General features: G+C 41.4%; 1 protein-coding gene across 1 annotated transcript in view; it reads left to right on the forward strand.

Annotated features, from left to right (window-relative positions):
• Window positions 1-25,547, forward strand: part of ADAMTS12 (ADAM metallopeptidase with thrombospondin type 1 motif, 12) — a 154,829-nt gene continuing 129,282 nt past the window's right edge. Inside the window, exons 1-2 of the mRNA XM_010008766.1 lie at window positions 1-91; window positions 3,122-3,483. Of these exons, the coding sequence (XP_010007068.1) occupies window positions 1-91; window positions 3,122-3,483 (453 nt within the window). The remainder of the gene's footprint in view (window positions 92-3,121; window positions 3,484-25,547) is intronic.

Raw genomic sequence — 25,547 nt, forward strand, 5'->3', positions numbered from 1 at the left:
ATGCCCTTGCTGAACGTTGGAAGCCTGTTCCCTGCCATGGGGGTTCAGAGCTTGGAGTTTTTAATGGTTGTAGAGTCTTTCTTTGGCTTGGGTAGGTGCTTCCTCCAGAGATGAGCAATGCTATTGTGTATCCCAAGGAATGGCTTTAAAAGGAGCCAGAGGATCTGAGATGTAGATGAACTAGAAAGATGGAGATGAAATAGTTGCAAATGGTGATGTGTCAACATTTAAAGGAATTTTGTTAGAAAACATGTTGTCTTGGTAAAAGAAATAAGTGCTTTTCCAGTCATGGGTGACAGACGATGTGTATTCTTCTCGTTGTCCTAGTTTATTGTGTACAGCCATTCTTAATATATTCCCTGCCATTTGTGGTGAGTTTGAAAGTACAGAGATGTGGAACAGACAGCACTGGTTTTGAATATTATCAGATGTTTTCAATTATGCAGAATTAGGAGGTACAATTTTGGTGTTACTTCCCTGTCCTTCTAGGAAAGAATAACGCTCAACTAGAAGGCGAGAGACAACAAACGTGCAGCTCACACAGCACAAGAATAAGGGTTGTATTCTTCAACGTTGGCTGCCTCCATCTTCCTAAAGCAATATGCAGTTCATATTAAAACTCCATACGTTCCCATAAAACTTACTGCCAGCAAACATTAAACAGAGGGAATCTACCCAGTGCCACTGACAAATTGTATTTAGACTGTTCTCCAGATAGAAAGGTCCAGTGGTGTGTCAGGTTTAATGTGGAGCTCAGTAAATTGTTCTGCTGTTGGTAGGGTTGCCTTTGCTAACCTCTGCCTAACAGTCTTCACAAAATTGAAAATGATTACTTGCAGAAGTTGTCTTTAGCCTCATCTTGTTCAACTTTGGTGTGGGACAATCTGATTCCCTCTGGTCTTTTGGAAGTTTTTAAAAATTCATTTCTGCAGTTACATAACAGTGTATTATTGCAGCCTAATTCCCCTCTCCAGTGACCAGCATTCAGAAATGAGGATTTGTGGAGTGGGTGGAAGATACTGGACTTCTCTGCTTTGATAATCCTGTTGCCACCAAATGCTTAGGCATTGTTTCCCTTTTACTGATGATGTATAATTTGCCTTAACCTCCATATTCTAATTACAGTAGTGGTTAAGTAAGGAACTTCCATGAATAGTTTGAAGTCCAGTTCTGCCAGGCTTTGGTCTTGCAGCTTCCTAGTTAAGATGCAAACACATGGAGCTCAAGACATCAATCAGAGGCAAAGCACACAGTGACAACAAATTAGTAAGTTTTCCTTCAGGCATTTAATTTGTTATTTCATGAGTTGTGCTGAAAACCAGAGAAGTGGGGGCCTTCCTTGTCTTGTAGCATTCTCAGGTAGCCTGTCTTAGCTAGGACAATGTGGGACTTCCTGGAAGTCTTAACAATTCAACTTCTGTAGGCAAGCCATATTTTTGGGTATTTCTCATCTTTTCCCCTGCCCATTTTATGCATCACTTGAGTGTGAGGAAGCAGTGATCTTGTTGTAGCTTCAGTAAAGCAGCTGTCACCTTCTGTGTAAACTACAAGCATGAAGGTGAGAAGTTTTCAGTGTCTCAGACCACACTGTGCTTATGTGGACAAGGGCAGGAGATATCTCTCAGAACATCTGTTAGGTGTTAAGACTACATGTTGTCAAGACCTGCCACTGTGGGGGTCTAAAAGCCCACTGCTGTGGCTTGTCCTGCAAAGGCACAAAGTCATTGTAGGCTGGTGGGAAAGTTTGTGTACTAAGAAATCTGTTGTGTATGAGAACAAGCTTGCCTCTGGAATAAAGATGCTACAAAGATAAGGACAGATTTTGTCGTTGTGGGTTTTTTTGTGTGTGGTATTTTTTTTTCTTTTTTTCTTTTCCTTTCTGTTTCTCTTTAGTTGGGAGTATTTCAGTTGACATGTTTCAGGTATCCATGGCCTGAGGAAACATGAACAGCCAGATCTCCTACTGCAGCTGATGAGAACAAAGGAGAAATGTTCCCTCCTGAAGGGGTTGAATCCAAACAGCTATCTGTCTGGGCATGGTTTAATTCTGTATGGCTTTGAAGATGCAGGCAGTGGAGAAAGAAGTGTCTCTAGAAGGACTGTCTTACCATTCATAGGGAGAAGTGAATTACTGTGGAGCTACCTGGAGCAGGCTAATTGCTTTGTTAACCAGCTAAATTAATTTATGAGGTGTAATTGCTCAATGTGTAAGTGGCTGAGACTTTGGGAATTAAGAACAGTCCTGGGAAAAGAAGAGCTGGAATGACATATATACTCAAAATTGCTTTTCGATGAAATATGTTCAGACTCTGCATTCTTGGGCTGAAGTCAAGTATGCCAGTGGAAGATCTGGTCCTTAGGGTATGGGTTCATAGGAACTGTGTTTTATGTAGATTTATGTTACTTGCTTGGGGCTTTTGAGTTTTACACTAATTAAAAAAAAAATAAATAATTGAGAACAGGTGTTGTTTGTTCCGTATCATAAGAGAAGACAAGAATGCCAGTAACGCTTTCTTCCCCTGCTAGATGCTGACAAGAGATAAGATGTCCAATCGTACCCTGTTTGGAACCCCTTATACAAAAGGGCATCATTGCTTCATTGTCCTTCAAACCCTTCTTTAAAATTCCCTCCTCTGCTGCAACATCTGCTGAAGCTGATGCTACTGTGGTGCTGTTGCCACAGCCTATCAACCAATTAGTAGTGTTCTCTCCATCCACATGTATTTGTAAGGCTCTGTCTCTGACCACCATCAGGTTCTCAGGCTTTCTAGATGCATGAGGGTGATCTCTCTGATCAGAGTTTTGTGTGCTGGGACTGAGAACAGATTTCCCCACTCTTGTGGAAATGGAAAGGGTGTCTGTATGTGATAGTAAATTTTCTATATGAAAGATGGCAAAATATTTAAGAATGTTTTGCTTCTAAATTGAGTGTTAGAATGGGAGAGAAAAAAGCCCAAAGGAGGATGGTATTGCACAGTGATCTAGGTACTGCCTGCCTTTGTGTCAATAGGGTGCTGTGGTGAATTGCTGTCACTCTTGACTTTCTCTTTAATTAATTTGAGATATGGTTGTCCTAGCACTCACCCTAGTTTTGCTTCTTCTTTTCTCCCCTTCCTCTCAGAGCAATTCATCAAGACATTGCCAGAATACCACGTGGTTGATCCAGCAAGAGTAGATGCAAGCGGGCATTTTCTTTCTTTTAATTTACACCATCACATCTCAAACACAAGAAAAAAGAGAGATTCCAACAAAAAGGATAATGTGGTATATTACAAAATTAACCATGAGGAGAAGGATCTGTTCTTTAACTTGACTGTCCACGTGGGATTTCTTTCCCATAACTACATAGTAGAAAGGAGACGTGGCAACCACACTAGTGCGAAGATTGCAACTGGCTCAGGAGTTCCCTGCCACTTCATTGGCACGGTGTTGCAGCCGGGTTCCGGGAGTGGGACGGCAGCAATCAGCGCTTGCAATGGCCTGGTAAGTGTTGTCACCTTTGCTAGGGTTCTGGGCTAATTTTGTTGTCATTAGAAGTGAGCTAGAGCACTGGTATGTGAGTATGCCTGGTAAGAAACTGGATGAGCCAGTTTGATACATTTACTGATATCATGCTCTGAAAGAATCAGTTTAATGTTATGGATGTAATGAGGATTTCTGGAATAGATAATCCGAAGGTCAAATCTTGATGCTCTAGCCCCTTGGGCTTTACTTCTTACTAGATTTTTTTCCAGTGGTCTGGATTGCACATCTCTGTCATTCACGTTTTGAAGACATCCATATATCCAGTCACTGCTTTGATTGCTTTTGAGTAACAAGTGACAGAATGAGAGGAACAGCCTTAAGCTGTGTGGGGGAAGGTTTAGAGTTGATATTGGGAAAAATTTCTTCACTGAAAGGATTATCAGGCATTGTAACAAACTGCCTAGGGAAGTGGTTGAGTTACCATCGTTGGAGGTATTTAGAAGATGTGTAAATGTGGCACTTAGGGACATGATTTAGTGGTGGACTTGGCAGTGTTACATTTATGGTTGGACTTGGTGATCATAAACCTTTTCCAACCTAAATGATTCTGTGATTCTATGATGCCATTAGTAGTTGCAGTGCCTTTGCTATGCATCTAGGTGTGAGCTTCTGTTTTAGTTTCCTTTAAAGGGAATGTAGCACAGATGCACTGAAACTGCTCTGCAAATTAAACCAACTGATGATAGGTTGGGGAAACTGGGAGATTGGCTTCAGAATGGCACTGCAACTTCAGAAATAAATGATAGGGTAGATGCAACCCTAGCCAGAGCTTTAAATTCGAACATGAGCCATCTCTAGGCATCCCTCATTCCGAAGAGCACTTCTAAAGCGGGAGCTTGAAGTCTGACGTTTCGCAACAGCCTGTGGTTCAGACTGGGACAAGGAGGTGGAAACCTTATTTTTGCTGTGCATTGTTTATTAGCACTACCCTAGTTTCTAGTTCTAGAGGGTAAGGCTGAAGCTGCCCTGTCAGAGAGGGGAGGAAGAGACAGACTGCCTGAATGTGAAGGAGATTCTGTGGGGAGCTGTGTAAAATTGCACATTATCTGTGAGAGGCAAAATGCAAAGGGGTTTGAGAGACAAACAATAGTGTTGGAAAGTGCATAGAGCAGTGCACTGATGGTGCCTTTTGGCCAATGCATTAAGGCCTACAACAGGCTCTAGGGGGTTAGTGTCTGTCCATGACATCTATTCCAGGCTAGCTTGCCAATAGCGAAGTATGTTCTTCGCTGTTGAGAGGTGGGAAGCTTTCCGGAGCTTTGGAAAATGTCTGGGTTACAGAAATATCCTGGCAATGTGCAGATGGCTGTGATATAGATGAAATGGGAAACTTCGGCATCTTATGTGAGTGCTGATAACACTTTTGGCACATTGCCTAGAGAATCAGATCATTGTTCCAGGTCAGAAGCCTCAGTCCCATAGGCATGAAGATCAGGGATTTTCTAATTCTTCCAGTGGGAAACAATTTATCAACACTTCCCTAAAACATGTGGTGGTTATACAGGGTAAGTGAAGAAAAGGAGATGTGATGATACAAGTGGTTCTTCTGGTTGGTTTGTCTTGTGCTTTACCAGACTTTCTTTGTTAGTTTTCATTAGGATGAGAACTTGAAAATTAGATGTTTGGTCTTCATTATTATGTCTTCTGAAGTATTTAGTCTGCAACAAGGATTAAAAAAACCCCAAAACTCAAATTACATTTTACATTCAGGCTGTTAATATCCTTCAGAGTGACCCTTTCATTTGGGTTACAAACTGAAGTTTACTTTGATTTGGAGGTTTGCAAAACAATGTTTGCTAGTATACAGGCTTGGGGATTTTTTTTTTTTTTTTTTTACAAAACAGTTGCATCAGAAAAATACTGTTGTGGTTTGGGTTCCCCTCCCTACCCCAATCTGAAATGTTAAAAATATAAAATCATAAATTAATTCAGATGGAAACTGCCTTCAGGGGAAAAACATGGTGGTTTTAATGCAGTGATTTTTGAGTTTCAGAAGTCACTGCTCTGAAAATGTTGCAGTAAGGGTTGATTCTGAATCTCTGAATTCCTCGGAGTGATACAAGCTGGGGAAAGGTGGTTTAGGTTGCTTTCTCTCTGAAAGTTTTCCAGAACATCCAGTGTCGTGTGACAACATTTATTAATGAATAGTTTTGCCAGCAATGAGAAATGCAGCCTGGTTTTCAGCATGAAAACATGGTATTTCTGAAACAGTGGTGGTTTGCTGCTTTCTCAGCTAATGGTAAATTATTCCAGTTCTGAAGATCCCCAGTTTTTTGCTCTTCAGCACCATGTCTATTTCTGCTTTTTCCTTTTATCTTCCAGTCCCCTTCCCCCTCCAGCTGTTATGTATTTTATGTTTCTCCATTGAATATTATTTTCCTGTTTGTTCTCATGACAGAGGGAAGGAGAACTGAGAACAGGTAAACACTGTGGAAGTAGAGCAAATTGTTTGAGGTACTAAAATCTATCCCATGAGGAGAAATTGTAAGCTTCTTTACTATAGGAGATTAGTTTTAAACTACTTGATAAAAAGAGTTACATGAAATAATAAATTGCACAAGGTGAGCTGAAAGGATCCTTGGGACTAAGATGGGAAGAAGAGGAGGATGTCAAAACAGTGGGCTTGAAAGGTGCCAGCTTCCCAGAATACCCTTTGTCATCAGTGGCTGCTGCATGGGTATTCAGCTGGGGCCAGAACTGTCCTCTGAGTGTGTGCTTTGGCACATGGATCCTGATGAAACTTGGCTTCTCAGACCACCACTGAACTGGCAGAGTGCTAATGTGCTCGAGTCTCATAACCCACAAGCTGTAAGAACCAGGATTGTGGCCTTCAAATGAACAGCTCAAGTATATTGTAAAAATGATACATGATTTTTAATTTTTTAATTTTTTTTTTTTAATATAAGCTTGTAAGTTAACGAGTGACAGGAAATTGTGTGAACCCTAAGCTGCTAATTCTGGCTTTCTTAATGATCTGGTAAAATACTGAAATGCTGGAAGATACTGTTTTGATTAAATAAATATGTTTTACTGAAATACCCCTTTTGTTTACATTTTTAGTGGGAAATGGTTGAAATGTTATCTTATAGTTTTGTCCAAGTGAATTCCTTAAGCATATGTCATCTTTTGCAACAGTCCCCACTCCTCCCTCCCCCATCCCCCCCCCAAAAAATAAATTGGCCTGAAGTGGGGCAAAATAAATTCCTAAATATTCCTGTGAGAAAAGAATTCTAGTTCTAGTCCTCTTTTTGGTATGACTTCCTCTCCTGTAGTTTGGTTGAAAGCTCCTGAATTTGCAGGATAACAGCAAAACAAAAACGTGTGGTGTAGATTTGTGTTCTGTCCTAAGGATCACTAACACACTGCACTGAAAGTAAAGAAAACCTAGAAATGGGTTTTCATCTCCCTCGTGTTTTTGCTTTGAAATATATTCTTGTTTCTGTTTCCTCTGTTCTTTTGAACATAAGGTATGCTAATGTCTTAGATACTTCATTTTCCTATGTATTTATATATTACCAAAATGTCCTGTAAGGTGAATAGCGAGTGACAGATCTGAGATATAGGAATGAGGAGAACAGTAATTGTATGACATTGTTCTCTTTAAAAAACATGCATATATATCTTAATTTCAGAAATATATTTGGAAACAGATGGCTGGTTTCATAAAGGGTTTTGCACAGAATTCAAGAGTTTAAAGAGACTGTTGAGTTCTGGAGTAACTAAGTTACAGTTTCCAAGTTCATTTTTTTCTCACACCTTGTGATATCCTTGTTTCCTTTTCATGCTAAATAGGTCGCAACTTTCTTAGCAGGTTAGAAGAACATAGTACTGTAAGTTCTGTCTGTTTTGCCCTGGGTCACTTGTGAAGTCGAGTGTTTTGCACGTCTGTATCTTGTGGAGTAATGGCTGGGACTGTGGGGTAATAATGGGAAGGATGGGGAAGGCCCATCCTCCACTGTGGAGGAGGAAACCCGAGAGGACATCACTACTGAACACCAGAAATGGATCAAACTGTGGCACCAGGGAAGACAGCAGACATGAAACCTCTTGAGATTCAGAATTGTTTCCAAGAGGAAGTAAAGGGAGAAAGTAGTTTAATTTTTTTCTCAGAGGAAGTGATATTTGGATTTGTTTTGTCAGTCTACTTAAGGCATACTTCTAATTACACTTTTATGCTTCCACAGTGCTTTTCTGCAGAAGACAATAATGAACCTTTCCAAATGCTAATGCCTTACTTCTCAGTGAGTTCTGAGATCCCTTTTGTCACGTCAGTACTGTCAGCCTGTCCTTTCAGTAGGGCTGGAAGAGAGCAAAGCTCAGTGAAGTTGAATGAATAACCTTAGGTTTATGCACTGAGTCCTCTAGAGCTGAGCAGTGAATTTTTCTCTGATGGTCTATTCCCCTTCATTAGGAACAATGCTCTCTTTTATTAATCAGTAACACAGACATTGTTTATAATATTTTTAGATGACAGAGCATCGGTTAGGCTTTGTTTCCTTGACATTTGTTTACAGTGTAGAACTGTCAATGGACAGTTGCTTCAGTAATACTTTTATCTTCAAAGGCTACACCTGCATTAGCAGGGAAGTGGCGTAAGAATGAAAAAACAGTAAGATGGAAATTGAGAACCCTCTTTACACATGTACCTGGTAAATTCCTGTCCATACTGGGCCTTGTGTGGCACTGGGGACAGATTGTGCTTTGGCTGTCTCCAGCTGGTCAGAGGATTGCCTCTGTCCTGATGGGCATCAGCATTTACAAGAAGTGCTGTTGTTGTCTGCTGCCCAGGCAGCAGCTGTGCAATACACTGTGTATTTATTTATTCCCCTGCCAAAAATCTAGCTACTGCTGATCACTACTGTTTCTGAGCAATGACAGACACACACCCCAAATCTGGTGGCTACTCCTTTCCTTGGCCATCTGTAGAAAACTGAGTCAAGTCTTCTGCCCGTACCTAGGATTTTTGAAAGACTTACCCCATCTCAGCTCTCCCCTCTGTGACTGCTTAACTGGTGGCTGTATGACCATTTCTTTTTGTATGGCAGCTGATGGGACATGCTTCAGGTGGGACTTCCTCAGGCAGATCTGTGTCTGACCTGACATATGTGGCAATTTTGTCACCAAAAAGTGGAATGGTGCCTGAATTCTCCTTATTGCAGGGTATCAACATTATATGAAGTCTAAGAATGAGCTCTGGTACTTATGCAGTGCCACATAGATTCTTTATCTGATCTGCTTGGTGTGGCATAAAATCCACCAATGACGTTTTATCTGTTGCAGACTTCTTTCAGATTTGGGAAATTCAGCATGATCTCTGTTTGAATACATGCCAAGAAGCTTTTTTAGTTAGTGTGAGATGCTTTTCCATCTTATGATCTGTCCCAGCTTGAACAGTTCTATGCAGGCATGGTAACAGTGTCCTATGGAAGTGGTCCAATGCTGCTGTTCAGAATTTCCTCTCCTATGGATCTGGAAAGCCTGCATCAGGATGTCATACTGCGTGGTGTTTTCCTCAGATGAGATGTAGGGATAAAAGTGTTCTTTACTTTAGAACAAAATACTATAAAACTATTCTAATGGAAGAACAACATGCGTTGCTAAGCTTACAGTAGGGATTTTTATCTGCTTCTGTATCTCACAATTGGTGAGGTTGGTTGATAATTAGCATTTTGTTTGTTAATGTGTTGTTAGAGGTAGCTTACTAGAGCTCTGCAAAGCTACTGTTCTACACAATTAATTGCTGTAGCCAAGAAAAATAACCAGGTCTTTTTGTTCCCTTGTGGTATACCTGTCACCAACAAAATTGTTTCTCTTGAAATTGAAGTAATTTTCAATTATTGTAAGTGGCAAGTATGTGGGACTGCAGAAATACACTTAAGGAAAGGGGAGATGTAACTTTTTCTTCAGTTGCACTTGTGACCACGTGAAACTGCATTTGGCACTAATTGCTGACGTGGAAACATACAGTCTCAGAACACATTTGAACACACATGCTGTTTTGGGGGCTGTTATTTTAAGAGGTGAATTGGGGTGTATTCCTGTAGTGCTACCTCAAATAAATGAACTTCCTTTTGGGAACAAACATACTGGGAGACAAACACACAAGTTCTTCAGGGATTTCTTTCCTTTCCCTCATAGAATCATAGAAAGTCTTGGGTTGGAAGTTACCTCTAAAGGTCATATAGTCCAGGCCCCTTACAGTAAGCAAGGACATCTCCAACTAGACCAAGATCGCTCAGAACTCTATGAAGCCTGACCTTGAATGTCTCCAGGCATGGGGCCTCCACCATCCCTCCAGGCAATCTTTTCCAGTGATCCACCATCCTCATATTAAAGAACTTTTTCCCAACATCCAACCTACATCTACCCTTTTCTAGCATGAAACCATTACCCCTTCTCCTATTTTCACATGCCCTTGTGAACAGGTCTTCCCCAGCCTTCTAATTGGCCCCTTTCAGACATTGGAAGGTCTGGAATCTGTTCTTCTTCAGGCTGAACAACCCCAACTCATGTAGCCTCTCTCTGTAGCAGAGGTGCTCTCACCCTCAGTCATTTTCATTGCCCTCCTCTGGACATACTCCAACACGTCCTTCTTGTGTTGGGGGCTCCAGAGGTGTACACAGTACTCCAGGTGAGGTCTCACCAGGGCAGAATCACCTTTCTTGACCTGCTGGCAACACTACTCTGATGCAGCCCAGGTCTGTTGGTCTTCTGGGCTGCAATTGCACATTGGTGGCTCACGTCCAGCTTTTGATCCAGTAGTTCCCCCAGGTCTTCTTCCACAGAGCTGTTCTCTAGCATGCCTTCCCCAGCCTGTTCTCATATCTCTGTTTGCCCTGGCCCAGGTGCAGACTCTGCACTTGGCCTTGTTGAACTTCATGAGGTTCACCTGGGCCCACTTCTCCAGCTTGTCCAAGTCCTTCTGGGTGGCATCTCGTCCCTCAGCCCTATTGACCACACCACACAGCTTGATGTCACTGGTGAACTCACTGAGGGTGCTCTCAATGCCACTGTTAATATCATTTATGAAGGTATTAAACAGCACTGGTCCCATTATGGACCCCTGAGGAACACCACTTGTCACTGTTTTCCATCTGGACTTAGAGCCATTGACCACTGCCCTTTGGATGTGACCATGAAGCCAGTGCCTTATCCACTGAGCAGTCCACCCATCAAACCTGTATCTCTTCAACTTGGAGAAAAGGATGTTGTGTGGGGCTGTGTTAGAGGCCTTGCAAAATTCCAGATAGATGACATCCATAGGTCTTCCCTTGTCCACTGATGCAGTCCACTGTAGAAAGCAACTAGGTTTTTCAGGCAGGATTTGCCCTCATCTTGCGTTACTTCCTCTGAGAGTGTCTCACTTCTTTGTTTTCTATTCCTCTACCATACAGTACTTTGTGCATCCTGCTTCTCGTTGAAAGTATAGCAGATGGTCCTGTTTTCCAGTCATGTCTTATTTTTATGTCAGTGACATCTCCACAGCAGCCTCTGTGTCCAGCTAGAAATGACCTTCTGGAACCAAAATGTAGGAACATAAGGTGATTGAAGAATGCCAGGCATGAAAGTAAACTTCCAGTCCTTTCCTTGGGGATGGGAATTGTTCCACAGTTGGAGGTAATGGAACTTCAAAAGTCTCAATGTTGTGATGTGGCTTGTTCTGACATCTGTAAAGAAGGAAAGACCTGGTGAGTATGTGCTGTACATTTCTTCTCTTAGGCAATAGTATAGAAGATGCTGTAAGTAGAAAAATTGACACTAAAAGTAAGTAGGGTTCCATGTGCATCTGTTCTATGTTGTGCTTGGTTTTTCTGTTTTCTCCATGTTCTAATATCTGGATATTCTTGTTGCGTGACTAGTGTTGTTACTGTGTTGTGTAGGTTTTTTTTTGTTTGTTCGGGTTTTTTTGTGGGTTTTGTTGGGGTTTTTTTGAGTCTGATGCAAAGATAGGGTTTGTGGTGGTGTTTTTTTATTTGTGTGGGGGTTTTTGTTTGTTTGTGTTGTTTTGTGTTGTTGGTTTTTTTCTTTTTTTTCCCCAACAGATTAATCATTCAGACTCTGACTAGTATTTGCTGCAGTACTTTAACATCCATCCCTTTGTGTTTAAATTTCAACTATCCACCAATTCCCTTCCCCCAGTCTTTTATCTGCAAAAATACTCTAATTGACAGGTCAAATGAGTCTCATCAGTGATCTCAATACATGAGAATCTGGTTGTGTCTGTGGCTCTTGGTCTTGGCCTTGTCACCTTTAACTAATATGAAATTGTTAGGGCAAGCTGTGTATGGCTGGAATTTTTATAGTGTCGCTGTTACGTTTCAGTGAACAGTCATTGATGGGGTAGGTTAAAATCAGTGTTAGTCAGTATGAACTGATTTAAATGGAATACCCTGGATTAGAATATCTTGGCTCCTTTAAGATAACTCTTTTTTTGAGAATACGAAAGGCTCTTTTTAAATACAGTTTTAAGACTTATTCTCTTGTTTAAATATGTACTTATTTGCTAATTACTTAGAAATATTGTATACAGAGCTGCCAATTGTATTTCCAGTTTCCATGAGTATTTTAAATGAATCTTCTAAGTTGTATGTGTGTGTTTTTCTTTTTTTTTTTTCTTTTTTTTTTTTTTTTTTTTCTGAAAGTTTCATTCATGATTTCATGAGTGTGGTGTTTTTTATAGGAAGTGTCTCATTTGCTGAGGGAAAATTGTAGGATTGTGACTTCAGTCTGAAGGTTCAGAACCCAGAAGTAAAAAATACACATAACATCTATTTTGCCTTTGTGCTTAATAACATGAGGTTTGTAAGATGGTCTGTTCTTCGTTTCTTCTAGTATCTTTACAAGTTGTTGGCCAAATTCAGCCCAATCTGAAAGTGGAATGGAGGTATAAAAGCCATTCAATTCTTAAGAATTTTACAGGTAAAGGTGGGAGCTTTTGATCAGTGAAATGATGGATGAACACATGCAGGTTGACTATAGGTTGTGGCTGAGCAGGGTGCAATGCTACCCCTAGCCTACCTGATAGTGAGGAGTGTCAGAGGATTCAGGAGATTGGAGAAAATTACTTTGAAGTGAGGAAGTGGAGCATATGTGAGAAGCAAATCTGTGGGGAAAGGAGGTTTTGTTAGCACTGTTGTTCATGTTGTTCATGGCACTTTTTTTTTTTCCCCCTCTTTAATCTGTTTTCATGATACTGAAAAAAAGGTCCTACTTGGAAGTAAACAATTGTATGCCTTTCAACAATGTGCTGTACCTGCTGTCCATCACAACACACGCTTGTATGTATTCATTAACGATGAGCAGAAGGGAGGGGAAGAACGGAAGCTTTCCTTCGTACCCAGTCAGTGATGCATATAATGTGACATTGTTATGGACAAATCTTGCCAATTGCATGCCTTATTTTCTAGCTGTTAAAAAAAAGAAAGAAAGAAAAATACCAAGAAAAGCCTGTCTTGCTCCTGTTCTGAGCAGACAAACATTGGCAGGATGTTGGTTGATGCATAGTAATCATGCTCTAAAAACCACACACAAATTCCTGTGTCTACTGCTTGCAATTAGAGGATAGGTAGGCTTGTGGTACTTTTACAGCAGCTGTGTGAGCCTGGCTTCTGGCACCAGCTGAAAACCAGCAGCCTGGAGGTCAAGTCCTGTCTCTTCAATTTTCTTCATCTGTCAGAGGGGAGCAGCTGCAGACCCAGAGCAGCAGCAGCATCAGGACACAGTTGAGTATACACATGTGTTAGACATACACCCACACGTGCAGATTGATGTGCAGTTACACTGCAGCTGAAGCTCTTGGTTTAAGATCCATGCTGTGTGCTGAGAGGGCTTCTGTGCTGTTGTATTTATTGGGTGTTACCAAGCCATCTGAGCTATATTGTTTTCCAGAAACTGGCATTAAACAATAGACTTTCCCAATCCATTTGTAAATTGCATCAGAATTTAGCTATTTAGTAATTTAGGCTGGAATATTTATGCAGTTTATATACACACTGGCTCCAGGATGTGCTCTGGAGAAAGGCTCATCTGAAATCGTAAGCTTTAAAATAAGTGAAATAAAAAACCTGGCTGTCTTGGCTAAACATTGCCTGTGTTTAAACACATCCACTTCGTGTTCCAATTCTCACGGCAGACAGCAAGTCCCTAGTAAACTGCTAAGGCTTTCTGATGCATGAAAATACCAAGAGTAGCTCTGAATCCATTGCAGTTATAACTTATACTTAAGGCTCATGTAGACAGTGGTTTTGATTTGAAGTTATCTTTTGTTCTAACTCCACTCTTTTTCCGTTTTTAAAAGCATATATTTAAAACAAAGATGATTCTGAATAAGAAGTCCAAATTTCAGTATCTGTTTATTTGGATGCACTGTTACCTCTGTTTCCTTACCTAGTACAGTCATGGAAAAACCTGGTGAAAATCGACATAACAGAGACTATACATAGGGTAAATGTCTTTTTTATACAGCATCCTCTGTCCAACAATAAGTAAGTACATATCTAGGGAAAAGTAGTAACAGGGTTGTAGGGTGTCTCCCCTTTGTTCATTCTTGCATCTGTTTTCAACTCAGATCAGATTTCTTGATGTGGGTATGTTTTCTTTTTTTGAGAACTTAATGATAGATTAGTCTTTCACAAATTGTCTTCATCTCCCAGGTCACGTGAACAGGAACATGAATATTTATTATGGATTGGAACACTTAAAAATGGATTTAGGTGTATTTTTTTTTTCACTAACTTTTTATCAGCTTAATTTGCTGCTTCCTGAAGCTGTTGTCTTGGAGGAGGCAATGAACAGTCAAACACTGAGCTCCAAGGTGGTTTAGTCAGTGACACAGTCATTATTGTTTCTTGGTAATTCTGAACACTTGATGTAGTCATTTTGGTCAGCTGTTGAGATAGTCTTGTTACATTTCCAGATTTTTTTTCCATGAAAGTGGCAGCTTTTCTTCTTGTTTCTGTGCTGTAGCAGGTAGGAGAGAACCCATCATTTTAATGCACAAAGGTTGGGATTGTTTCTTTGCAGCCTTTTCCCCTTCACAATGCCTTGATGTATAAATTTTCATTAACCTACAGTGACTTACGTTTTCCTTCATCATGTCCAGCTGCTCAGGTTAAGAGAGCTTTCTGAAATTCGTTGGTTGTCCTTTGTCCCGACTTCTCTGAATAACTTTGTATAGCTGTGTTATATCTTGTATAGCAGATTCCGAACGTATTTTCAATCCAAAATGTAAACACAAGGAAAGTTGCTATGAAGAAAGTTCTAGCAACAAACACTGTTAGCATGACCTTAGTGCTGGAGCTTAGTGGAACTTAATAGTTTAAGCAAATGTTTTAGTTCATTTTGCTACCTGTGATTTTTACCTTCATTGTCTTATACCCCAATTTTTCTCCATGTTTGAGTTTGTTAAATAGATCAGTCATGATTTAGTCAGGTCCACTGTCTTTATGGTGATCCACTAAGAAAACAGTGCAACAAAGCAGTTGTTTTTGGCAAAAAAAGTGCTTAGTAATTTAAATTCTTTTTGCAGAAACTCCTCTGTTAAGAGGTAACATGATTCTTTGCTAGCAAGAGAAATGTAAATAATTTGTATTACTATAAATCACTTTGGTGCATACTTCGGAATGGAATGACATTGTAGGTAGTACTTCACCCTTACTAACGTCCTTTACACTTAGTTCACGTATACCACATGAGAACAAATGTCACTGCCAAAAAGTGTAGTATAAGTAATTGCTTTTAGTAACTTTAGATTAGTTATGTTTAATTTGGAGATTTTTATCACCGAAAAAAGCATTTCTTGCCACTCCCCTTTTCCAACTTGCCCACATAATATAATTCAACTGGAACTTCAGTTGGATCTTAAACTATTTTTTTGTTTAGAATTTTGCCTCTCCATATGTAATCTGGAATAACTTCCTAAAATGAAATCTAGCAAACAGGTTATGTTTTGAAATTATGAAAATTATTAGGAAAAAAAGTCTTACAGTTAGTTCATTACATTGTTTATTTCATCTCAGTCTGCAGGATTGTTATGGGTTGGTGGGATCAACAGAAAAGATCCTCAGCTTAATATTTGTGAATGCCAGGTAGTTTAACAACAAATCTCAAATAATTGTTCTCATCAAAAAAATTTAATTAGTCCCTGGTTAGATATCTGGTATTTTGGGGTGGGCACAGGGACAGCTGAACTAGTAGAATTTTCTTTTGAGCTGTATTGCCATCAGTGTTGAATGATGGACATGATACTGTAGTGCACCCATGCAAGTATTTCTAGTGTCTTTGTTTTGAATTTTTGCATAATTATTATTTGCACAGCGATGGCAATCTATTCATTGCACATCATCATTTCATTCTGCAGTGGGTCAAATTATTGTTTGCAAGATTGGCAGAGGAATACTTTTATCTCTGAGTGTTTATAGTCAGAAACATGGTTCTTAATTGGAAATAAACAAGCCTGGTGTGTAATTTCCTGAATTTCTGCTCATTTTTATTTTCCTCAGGTCTTTTAACTGAAAAAAAAAAAAAAAAAAGTGTTGGTAGCTCTCTCTATAACTGCTACTCTTTGGTGTTAATGTATTTTGATAAGCCAGAAGTCATCAGTCTTTCTAGGTCAAGTGTACCATGGTTTGGCTCAGAAAATTTAGTAACCAGTTTTAAAAGACAGCATTTTAATTGTGCTGTCAGTACTGTCAGGGCCTTCGAGGGTCTGTATCTTCAGTTGTAAATAATTACCATACACAGAGACGTTATAGACTTGAGTACATTTAGATTTAATTCTGTTTGGTGCTGTTGACTCCACAATAATATCTGAACTGTGACTGTCCTGACCTCTCACAACTCTTAAAAGTGGAAAATGAAGAAAGAATTGATTATGATCTGTGACTGTCCTCCATGGCATGGAGCCCTTCCTGTCCAGGGCACGAATATGCTACTGGGCTTTAAGTTTTAGAATGATAATAAGGTGGGGGCTGAAAAGAGCAGATGAGAATTTTTTGTGAAGGCCAGTGTCAAGCAAGAGTCTGCAGATTTGGTGTGCCTGATTCTTGCTGTGCACTCACGTATGAGAGGGCTGCATCAAGCCACTTAAATGTCTGGATCTGTCTGGGGAGCCATGTGGCATAACAAGGAACTGTACTGCTCCCCTGCCGTCATGCTGGTGCTCAGTGTTGCTGCTGCTGGAGGCAGGGGGGGGTCAGCAGTGTATATACTTAACCTTGGAAGGTGGGTAAATATGCAGGCAGTGAGATATCCTGGGTGGCAGAACAGTAAATGGATCAAATGAGCAGCTGGTGGTGGAAAGGTCCAGCAGTGATGACAAAGCAGCCTTTGGCTTGAGATGTCTGTAACCAAAGGACTGAAATAACACCTGGAGGACAGGGATTGTGTCCTTTAATCCTTTTACTATTCTTGCAGCCTTTCCATAAGAAGCTGCTCTTGTCTGCTGCCAGAGGAAGGCTGCAGGGCTGAAAGGGATCTTCATCTTGATCCAGTCAGGCCATTCTTGTGTTCTTATGGCATAGGGTATGTAACAGGTTTTAACCAAACTGAAGTATTTTTGCTACATCTAGTTGTTGATACTGGTGCCCTTCTCTTGAAAGTTGTGTTGTGTGTGGTATAGAAAACAGGAATTGGCTGCTATTGCTGCTGTGAGATTTGGGGATTTCTTTTAAAAACAGTTTTTTTCTGGCTTTGTTTTCCATATGAAATCTGGATGTCCTTTGTTGCTCTTTGTCCTCAAAGGGCCTTTTTCAGTCATAATCTGCATTAAACAGTCTTGGCCATGTCTGTAATTGACGCCAAAGCATTTGCACTGCATTGATTACACATTTTACAAGAGCTGTTGTCTTTTCACAAAATCCTCAGAGATGCAAAAGACCTGTAAGATCACCAAGTCCAATCATGAACCCAGAAAAAAACCACCATGTTCACTTGAGCGTGTCCCGAATTGCCATATATATAGAATTTTTGAATACCTACAGGGATGGTGTCTTAACCACCTCCCTGGGCAGCCTGTTACAGCCTGTTGTAACTATTCCTTTGGTAAAGAGATGCTTCCTAATGTGTAGTCTAAAACTCCTCTGGCACAGCTTTGGGCAGGTTCTTCTAGTCCTGTTTACTTGTGCTCCAGACCCTTCAACAGCTTGGTTGCTCTTCTCTGGACACACTTGAGCACCTCCATGTCCTTCTTGTAGTGAGTGGCCCAGAATTGAACACAGGATTCAAGGTGCAGCCTCACCATTGCTGAGCACAGGGGGGCAATCCCTGCTCTGGTCCTGCTGGCCATGCTATTCCTGACAGAAGCCAGGATGCTGTTGGCCTTCTTGGCCACCTGGGCACATGCTGGCTCATACTCAGCTGCTGTCCACCAACACCTCCAAGTCCCTTTCCTCTGGAGAGCTTTCCAGCCACTCTTCCCCAAGCCTGTGGCATTGCCTGGCGTTGTGACTGAAATGCAAGACCCAGCACTTGGCCTTGTTAAACCTTGTAACTTATAACCAAATGGAAAAGCCTTATTTCTTCCCTCGACAAATTTTTACATCTTGTCAGTCCAGAGCTGCTCAGGACTTGCCAGCAGCTTTTAATGTATCTTTATGTAATCTAGTGAAATTACAGCCTGGTAGTAGGTCCTTGTTGAAAATGGCAGATGCATTTAAGCTTTTTTGCATCAAAATGCTTAGAGGAAGCTAGTGCTGTTTCTTCAAAGTAGGACCCCAGTGTCAACAGCCAGAAAAAAGGCATAAATTAGAACTGTGCAAGTTTCTCCTTACCCTGAGGGATACATGTTTATTTTGTTGATAGTTAAACTACAGGGACAACATGCCACTTGCTTATCCAGTCAAGGTTTCTCTTTTGAACGAGGAAATTGATTTCACTTGCCTTTGGAGAAGAGTTCAAATGTCTGAGAGTAGTAGCAATTGATGAGAGAGATGCCAAGGATTTATAAGGCTAAATGACCATTACTGTTCTTGTGGGAGGGAATCCAGATCTAAGGAGGGAATGAAACTGGAGAGCATAAATTAGCTGTGACTAACTGCAAAGCTGCTGCTTGCAATAATAATCACTGTCTTCCAGTGTGTCACAGAAGAGACTAAATGTGTAATGCCAGATCATCAACTGTACTGGTTTGCCTATGTGAGCTTTTAGGCCATCAAACTTGTTTTGTAGGAGTGTTCTGAACTGCTTTACTGGTCATTAGAAAGTAATACCATTTCCAAGCCAGCTGTGTTATCTTTTGGGCTTTTTTTTTTTTTTTTTAATTAGGACGTCTTCTTCCAGCAAGATAGCAAAGCAGCTTTTGGCATAGCCTCTTCATGCTATAGCTATGAATGTTGCTTTATATGGTACTTTTTCTACTTCAGTTGTTGATCATAATGCTTATGGAGAAATGTGTTCTGTAAATAGGTTGAATGACAATTAGATAATTTAAAATATAAACCAGCCAAGTTTATTTATGTTGAACTTCTTTATGGAGACTGAAGTCAGGCAAACTGTATTACATTATTCATGCGTTGTCAAATGTTCTGTGTTTCCTCACTGCAAAGAATTTCTGTTTTTTAAACTAGGAAAACCCATGTAACACTTGTGTGGGAAGGTATTCTTCAGCCAGACACTGCAGTGTGAAGACTCAAGGTGGAGAGCACAAAGATGCAATGACATACAAAGCCTGTAAACAGATAAGTCTTAGGGGTGTTAAGAGTCCAAGTCAGAAAAACAGGAGGCACAGCAGCTCAGACTATCAGTGGATGGATTTCTGTGAAGTAATTTCTGAATTGTCAGTCTGACTGTTTCTGACTCTTAGCCTTCATACAGGCTATGTTTGTGACTGGGCAAGTCACTAGAGTCCCATTTCTGTTCAAGTCAGATCAGATCAATCCAATTTAAAACCAAAATAAAACCAAATAGAAAACCTCCCCAAAATAAACACCCCTCCCCCTCCTCTCTCCCAGCCCCACTCCACACTAGAGCTACTGCCTTCTTTTTATTTATCTATTTTTTAACCTGCTCAAAATACCAGGTCTCTTCAAGTGTTAAAGCTGGTTGTGGCACTAGATTGAGCTGTTTACCTGAGTTAGATTTGTAGCAGTGCCATAGAGAATTCAGTAATACTCCTTACCTCCATTTATCTACTGCAGAACTGAATTTGGGCACTTATTTAGGTACTCACATGGTGTGTCTACAGACTGTGATATACTGTGTTACTGACTGAGAGGAATCATGTGGGACAGGTAATTATCAGAGAATCATAAAAAGGTTTGGGTTGGAAGGGATCCAGAAGATCATCTAGTTCCAACCTCCCTGCAAGGGCAGTGACACCTTCCACTAGACCAGGCTGCACAAAGCCCTGTCCAATCTGGCCTTGAACACCTCCAGGGAGGGAACAACCCCAACCTCCCTGTGCAGATATATGTAGTACCTGGCAAGATGAGTACGTGTGTGTCTTTGTGCAGCTTTTACTCTCCAGTGTTTGGCATAGATCAAGTGTAATAATAGCTCTGTACTTCAGAGCATGGTGTTACTTGAGGGTACAGGGTATAAATGCAGGTGAGTGGTACTTGGCTTTCTCCTGTCTGGTGTCAGACATGATCCGTGCTCAGTTCTGCCTCAGGCACTGTGATGCTTCCTCACCATTGACTAGAAGGGGAGCTCATCTTGACTGACTCGGCTCACCTGAGTTGCTCCTTGCTTTCCTGCATGTAATATCTGACTGATTGCAGAATAGTTGACCAGTTTGTCTAATTGGGCAGCGGTAAAGAAGAACCTGAATGCGACGCCTAGAGGCAAGGGGCTAGTAATTGCTGATTGTAGAGGTTTCCTGACTGCAGCAGGGTGTGTAGCAGACCCCAGCATAGAACAGATCTCAGAAACCTTCTGGTGTGTCTGAAACCTGCTTGCAGGGCTAGTGGTGGTGTAGTGAGACAGATGTGCCACAGATTGGGACACTAACTTCTGCTACGGAGTATAGGAGAAAGGAGCCAATAAAACTGTAAATACCACAACAAAGATTTTAAGTAAGTCTACTGAATTACATCACTTTGTAAATCTAGAGAATATCAAGTGAGAGGAAATTAATGGGAGAAGTGAGACTGTTCGTGCAGTCCCTTATGTCTCTCTTCTGGGGTTGCATTTATTCCAAATTTTTGTTCATACTCGTGGGACAAAAATTAGGAATGTGTGAGATGAATTTTGCTCAAGATGTGGAGATGAAATGTATCATCAGTACAGACAGCAGATACTAGAAAATATGGGAAAATACAGCTAAGGATTCACTTAAAGTAGAGCAAGCTTTTCTCATCACTGAGCTTAGAGAAAGAGCTAGTGTGAAGTACCATGCCCTATTTTACTGTTCTCCAGGTGCCAGCATCTGGCAATTCTGGGAAACGGGATGGAGGAGAGAGCTGTTGATCTGAGCCAGTCCTGCTGTTCTTACGCAAGACTTAGTTTATGCGATGTAGAACTGCTAAGTGGATTTGTTGATTCATGGTTTCATTTCAAGTCCTGTTTCTAGCTGCCTGAGTACCCTTTTGGGTGCTGAAACCAGAGTGGTTTGTGAGGATTCACAGACCCTTCTTGGAACAAGAATGCTGCGAAGACCTGGAAAACTGAGAAAAAATAAATAAGACTTGAAAATGGAGCACCAGAAGTTAAGTAACTGCAGGAGGTGATTTAGGAACACTTGGACATACCTGAGGGTAGTTTTCCAAGCAATTAAGACATTCTTTTTTAGCACTGTTCTTAACTGATAAACATGTTATCTCCTTCACAAGTGGTCCTTCTCCACTTCCACTTTATTTTTCTGTAAGGGATATAAAGGGTGAAGTAAACGTAGTTCTCCAGCGCAGAGTGGTCTGTGTTTGCTGAGTCCAGATAATACAAAGGATCTAAATAATTACAACTAGCACCCTTCCCAAATATAATCCCCCCAAATACCCAGAAGAATTCTGAACCCGGTGAGACACTTAACATGATCTAATTTAATGCAATTATGAATAAAACAGAGAAGGAAAGGGGAGACAGAACAGAACTTTAAGAAAAGAAAAAGAAAATGGAAGAAGACGAGAGTGTTGTTAATGTAACTGATGTCAGAGTAAAGATCTTGGCAGCCATAGAGTTCAGTTGTCTGGGTTCTGTTATATACAGAGGCTGAGGTAGTATAGTGTGTTTAAGTCTACAGGACAGCAAGCATAGCAATATTCCTGTAGGGCTTGTGTCAGAGAGTGCTTCTCAGCAGCATGCATCTGGAGCGTCTGCTGCCAGTGGCTTTATTTGGGAGCACAGATATTTGGGAAGACTGCAACAGAACTGTACAAACTCTTGAAGACCTTTAAAAGAACAGCAAAATGCCCAAGATGCACCCTGATTTTCAGGGGTGTTGTGACATAATTTTCCGGTACTTACACTCAGGGCAGGAGGGTGTGAATTCCACAGCATTTTACTTGTGGAGTATGGCATAGGATTAACAGCTTTCCTGCTCTCTGTGGCAAAAAACATTGTTCTGGGCAGAACGCATATCTGCAAATGGGTTCTTTCTGTCTGTCCTGTCTGCCTTCCCATCTGGGGCATGTTTGTTCCCTAGTACTAAGTGTTTCTCTATTGATCACTACTGGTATACAGCATGAGAAAATGAAGTGGATCCTGAAAATGGCATTTGCATGAGGATTGTGCAGTCTGGGCCTGATCAAACATTGTCCTGTTCTCATCAGACTTTTGCTCAACTTCTTTCCTTCAGGAGAGCTTAGGTTACTGGAGTGTCTAGCTCAGAAAAGCAGAAGAGAACATTTCAGTATATTGGCATGTAAAGGGTAGAGTGCTCACAAACAGCCAAGAGCTTTGACATTTGATACAACGAAGAGGAAGAGGCAATCAGGAGTTCCAGACAGGGCTTAGGAGTTTTTTATAACCTCTTCCTTTGTCCTGTTCTGAGGTGAATCTACCTTTCAAAATGTATTTCGTATCTGTCTGCTTTAGATGGTGAACCCTGGGGATCAGTGATTGTATGAGTTATTTTGCTCTGCTTGGCCAAGCACAGCCTGACAAAAGCAATGTCTGTGACTATCAGTGTTTTTGAGATGCTGAATGGAGCAAGACTTGGAAGGTTATTTTTCCCCTGACTCCTCACAATCTCATCTTCTTGGCCAATATACAAAGAGACCTGGACAAGCTGGAAAAGTAAGCTGAGGTGAACATCATAAGGCTCAGCAAGGCCAAGTGCAGGCTTCTGGGCCAGGGCAAACAGAGATATGAGAACAGGCTGGGGAAGTCATGCTAGAGAGCAACTCTGTGGAAGAAGACCTGGGGGTACTAGTGGATCAAAAGCTGGACATGGGCCACCAATGTGCAATTGCAGCCCAGAAGGCCAACCACATCCTGGACTGCATCAGAGTAGTGTTGCCAGCAGATCAAGAAACGTGATTCTGCCCTGGTGAGACCTCACCTGGAGTACCTGGGAGCCCCCAACACAAGAAGGATGTGGACCTCTTGGAGCGTGTTCAGTGGAGGGCACCAAAAATTACCCAAGGGCAGGAGCACCTGTGCTATGGAGAGAGGCTACAGGAGTTGGGGTTGTTCAGCCTGAAGAAGAGTAGACTCCATAGGGACCTTATAGAAACCTTCAGTTGCCTGAAAGGGGCCTATAAGAAGGCTGGGGAAGACATCTTCACAAGGGAAGATAACAGTTGGAGAAGGGGTAATGGTTTCAAGCTAGACAAAGGTAGATTTAGGTTGGACGTTGGGAAAAAGTTCTTTAATATGAGGATGGTGGATCACTGGAACAGGTTACGTATGAGTTTGAGGTCCCATGCCTGGAGACATTCAAGGTCAGGCATGATGGGGCTCTGAGGAATCTGGTCTAGTGTGAGATGTCCCTGCTTATTGTAGGGGTTTTAAGGGAGTTGTACTGGGTGACCTTTAGGTGTCCCTTCCTACCCAAGACATTCTATTATTGTTAATTCAAAAGAAAAAAATTATGAACAGAGACATGAGTTGCTGGATCAGTCAGGCAGGATGCAGTAAAGAGTATGAGTCCACCATAATTGTTTTTACAAGTAACAAGTAAGAAAAAGGTGCTCTTAAAATGTTCCCTTTGCTTGTGTCCTGCTGTACTTGGCTTTAGCCATACCTTAGAGTATGTGGTGTCTCAACCAAATAAACATCTTTATCTTCAGGTAACTTTGTCATAAGACCCCTTTTGTCCCATGTGGATGATATATTGACAACGCATTGCTTTTTGAGGGCAATTCTGTGGTGTAATACCAGCTCTTAGGTCTGACTCTCATCTGCCATACACTACTGTTTGTGGTGTGGCTCAGCCTTCATTGCTTGCTCTGTTTTTTGTTACTTTTTTTGACCCCTGCTTGCAGCTGAGGCCAGCATGACTGTATGACCTCTCCAGTCTAAAAAGGAGGAGAATGACGAGTTTGGAGGGATGCTGGGCATGCCCTCACCTGCCTGCATCCTTTCACTCTTCAGCAGAGGGCTGTGATGCCTTTGTGCCATGTCAGAAATGTTTGGTTGTAAGAGAAGACTGCTTGAGAGCAGAGGTCTCATTCATTGAGGGAGTGAAGGGATGACGGGGTGGAGAAGTTTCTCTAAATACAGCCTCTGACTTTTGTAATTAGATAGGCTCCAATTATACCTACTGTCTTTTGTTGGTGTCTCCCAGGGCCATATCCTACCTTGTCAGCAAGAGTGGAGTAACATGGGAGTGAGCATGGGTGCTGCCCAGAGTCCTCTGAAGCTCACTAAGCCTTTGTCCGACAGGCTTAATAGTACTACAGTTTTTAGTACTATCATGTGTCTTTTTGGTGTTGATTTTGTGAAGGGTTCAAATTTGCTGCCTTTTGTTGCTGAAGTAAGGTAATGCCTCTTTGGTTTGTTACATGATCGCAGTGCCCTGGAGTTGCAGAGAGAGAAGCTTGGCTATCTAGCATGCTAAATTCTGCAACATAAGAGCCAGATTAACTCTTCAGAGAATTGTTTTCTGAGGAGTTTGCCAGGGCTGCAAAGGCTTTTGGGATCACCTTTCACTTAAAAAAGTTACTGGGCAAGTATGTGAGGCAGCAAACCATTTGCTTTCTGGCTTCGATTCATTTCTGTGTAGACTTGCATTGGTTTTAGTCACACAGCAGCCATGGTGCTTACTCTGTAGTCTCTGCTTTTTTTATCTCTGAAAGGCTAGTTTGTGCTTAAAGGACTTTTTTTAAGGACAGAGAGAGGTGAACGTGATGCTGACAACAAGAAATTCTAATTGTTTGGCTCTGTATAAGTGTTGGACCACATCACAGAAAAGACTTTGGTAGCGCTTCCAGAGCTGTCTGGAAGTGGCTGAGACAAACCATCTCTTTTCTGTATTAGTATGACATTGAAAAATGAAACACGCTATCTGTCTTCTGCAGAAGGATGGCTGGCTTGTAACACAGTTCTTCGTGTTGTATTATGGGATACTAGAGCACAGATTTACCAGGAGGAAGGTTTCATGCTGTGATTACAGTAGGAAAAGAGGCAGTAGTCCCAGATAATTTACTCTGTTTTTTTTCTGACTCATTAACTGGGCCAGATTTTTTTAATCTGTGAAGTATCTTTAGAACTGCTTTCACTATAGCTGAGAAGAGGTGGTGGGGTCAGGGCTTAGAATGGAGGAGGGGTAGTTACAGCTGGGCAGCATGGTGAGAAGGTGTAGTGGGTGCCCATGGCCCATGGGGACCTTGCTGCATGTTTTTTGCCACTTCTGTGGGCAGAAACCAGAGGTGAGTCTTGTCAGCCTCTGCCAGGTTTCCCAGCTCCCACCAGTTTGCCAGCTGGCTCCTCTGCACAGTCAGCCTGGTCACTGCCTGCCCAATCGAGTCATGAAGTACAAATTAAAGACAGTATTTAAATCACAGAATATTAGGGGTTGGAAAGGACCTCTGAAGATCATAGAGTCCAACGCCCTTGCCAGAGCAGAACCAAAAAAACCACTAGGGCAGATCCATCAAAAAGGCATCCAGAGAGGTCTTGAAAGTCTCCAGAGAAGGAGACTCTGCAGC

This window comes from Chaetura pelagica, unplaced genomic scaffold (genome assembly GCF_000747805.2).
Source record: "Chaetura pelagica isolate M959 unplaced genomic scaffold, ChaPel_1.0 scaffold31, whole genome shotgun sequence".
In the NCBI taxonomy this organism is placed as follows: domain Eukaryota; kingdom Metazoa; phylum Chordata; class Aves; order Apodiformes; family Apodidae; genus Chaetura; species Chaetura pelagica.